The sequence below is a fragment of the Pristis pectinata genome, unplaced genomic scaffold (genome assembly GCF_009764475.1).
Source record: "Pristis pectinata isolate sPriPec2 unplaced genomic scaffold, sPriPec2.1.pri scaffold_88_arrow_ctg1, whole genome shotgun sequence".
NCBI classification, from domain to species: Eukaryota; Metazoa; Chordata; class Chondrichthyes; order Rhinopristiformes; family Pristidae; genus Pristis; species Pristis pectinata.
The window spans coordinates 57,294-59,741 of NW_026262574.1; the positions used below are offsets into that span (position 1 = coordinate 57,294).

Below are 2,448 nucleotides of genomic sequence, written 5' to 3' on the forward strand. Positions count from 1 at the left end.
ACACATAGCTCGCTCTCACACACACACACACACACAGGTCTCTCTCTCTCTCACACACACTGACACATAGCTCGCTCTCTCACACACACACACACACACAGGTCTCTCTCTCTCACACACACTGACACATAGCTCGCTCTCTCTCACACACACACACACAGGTCTCTCTCTCTCTCACACACACTGACACATAGCTCGCTCTCTCTCACACACACACACACAGGTCTCTCTCTCTCTCACACACACTGACACATAGCTCGCTCTCTCTCACACACACACACACAGGTCTCTCTCTCTCTCACACACACTGACACATAGCTCGCTCTCACACACACACACACACACACACACACACACAGGTCTCTCTCTCTCTCTCTCTCACACACACTGACACATAGCTCTCTCTCTCTCACACACACACACACACCAGTGGACGAGAGACCGAACGCGGTGCAGTCGAGCTCCCAGTGGACGGATCGGGGAGCACTGAGCATCCCCGCCCGTTCCCACTGAGCCCCACCGCCCAACGACGGCATCTCCTCCGAACCTCCCTCTTCACTTCTTGGACAACTTCAGCTGTTTGTGTTTGGGTGGGGCCCACTTCAGGCAGATGGAGTCGACTGTAACAGGAGAGAGAGAAACACGTTACCAGGGCCATGTCCCGGTGGTGGGGGGGAAGAGGACGGTGTGTCTGACGCCCGGGTGCGGGGGGGGGGGGAGAGGACGGTGTGTCCGACGCCCGGTCCCAGAGGTGGGGTGGGGGAAGAGGACGGCGTGTGTGTGAGAGAGAGAGAGGGCGCGGGGACGGGGTTTACCTGTGATGGGGGGTTTCTTGTACTGCGCGCTCTTCAGATGCTCCTCCACCAGTTTGGGTGTGACGCAGATGACGTGTTGACCCTTCCAGTACTTCACCATGTTGAGGGACTGCAGGGTGCTGATGATGTCGTTCTGGGTGATGCTGGTCATCTGGCTGCGGGGCAGCAAGAGGGAGAGGTCACACCCTGTGCGTGGGGGGCAGCAGGTCAGCAGCCCAAAGATCCCCCTCCCCCCTTTGTGTGCGTCCATGGTCCCAGTTGGGGACCGCAAGAAACTGCAGAGAGTCGGGGACGCGGCCCAGCGCGTCGCGGACAGCAGCCTCCCCTCCACGGACTCTGTCTGCACCTCTCGCTGCCTCGGTGAAGCAGCCGGTATAATCAAAGACCCCACCCACCCGGGACATTCTCTCTCCTCCCCTCTCCCATCGGGTAGGAGATACAGGAGCCTGAGGGCACGTCCCACCAGGCTCAAGGGCAGCTTCTACCCCACGGTGATGAGACTATTGAACGGTTCCCTTATACGATGAGATGGACTCTGACCTCACGATCTACCTTGTTGTGACCTTGCACCTTATTGCACTGCACTTTCTCTGTAGCTGGGACACTTTACTCTGTACTGTTATTGTTTTTACCTGTACTACCTCAGTGCACTCTGTACTACCTCAATGTAACTGCACTGTGTAATGAACTGACCTGTACGATCGGTTTGCAAGACAAGTTTTTCGCTGGACCTCGGTACAAGTGACAATGATAAACCAACAGCTTTGTACAGTGCAAAGATATAAAATCACCACTAAATTACAAAAGTAAATCAACAGTGCAGAAGAGGTGGTGTTCACGGGTCCGTGGACCGTCCAGGAATCTGACGGCGGAGGGGAAGAAGCTGTTCCCGAGTCGTTGAGTGCGGGTCTTCAGGCTCCTGCACCTCCTCCCCGATGGGAGTAACGAGGAGAGGGCATGTCCCGGGGCGGTGAGGGTCCTCGGCGACGGACACTGCCTCCTTGAGGCACCGGTGTCCTCGGCGGCGGGGAGGGTTGTGCCCGCGATGGAGCTGGCTGAGCCTACGACCCTCTGCGGCCTCCTGCGCGTCGGAGCCTCCGTACTGGGCGGTGATGCACCTGGTCAGAACGCTCTCCCACCGTACATCGAACACTACAGCACAGTACGGGCCCCTCGGCCCACAATGTTGTGCCGACATTTTATCCTGCTCTAAGATCTATATAACCCTTCCCTCCCACATAACCCCCTCCATTTCTCTATCAGTCATGTGTCTAAGAGTCTCTTAAATGTCTCTGATGTACCTGCCCCCACAACCTCTGCCGGCAGTGCGTCCCACACACCCACCACTCTCTGTGTAAAAAACATACCCCTGACATCCCCCTTATACCTTCCTCCGATCACCTTAAAATTATGTCCCCTCGTGTCAGCCATTGTCACCCTGGGAAAAATTCTCCGACTGTCCGCTCGATCTGTGGCTCTTGTACACCTCGATCAAGTATTGGTATTGGTTTATTATTGTCACTTGTACCGACTATTCCCTGTCTAATGAAGGCCAGCACACCGTACGCCTTCTTAGCAACCCTATCGACCTGCGCGGCGACCTTGAGGGATCTGTGGGTGTGGACCCCAAGAT

The 2,448-nt window shown here is 56.1% G+C and overlaps 1 protein-coding gene across 1 annotated transcript; it reads right to left on the minus strand.

Annotated features, from left to right (window-relative positions):
• Positions 1-232: 232 nt before the first annotated feature.
• Positions 233-1,080, minus strand: LOC127567278 (histone acetyltransferase KAT8-like). The gene is made up of 2 exons (XM_052009962.1): positions 816-1,080; positions 233-620 (listed from the first exon to the last, which is right to left on the minus strand). Exons 1-2 carry the CDS (start codon positions 1,063-1,065, stop codon positions 556-558), a joined length of 315 nt encoding a protein of 104 aa, XP_051865922.1. The 5' UTR covers positions 1,066-1,080; the 3' UTR covers positions 233-555.
• Between the last annotated feature and the right edge of the window lie 1,368 nt (positions 1,081-2,448).

What these genes read in the sequence shown, in the direction of transcription:
- LOC127567278 (XM_052009962.1), bottom strand. Translation starts at nt 1,065, where the DNA reads ATGGACGCACACAAAGGGGGGAGGGGGATCTTTGGGCTGCTGACCTGC. An exon ending in CAAGAAACCCCCCATCACAG is followed by an intron (nt 621 to 815) that starts GTAAACCCCGTC and finishes CTCCTGTTACAG; the next exon opens with TCGACTCCATCTGCCTGAAG.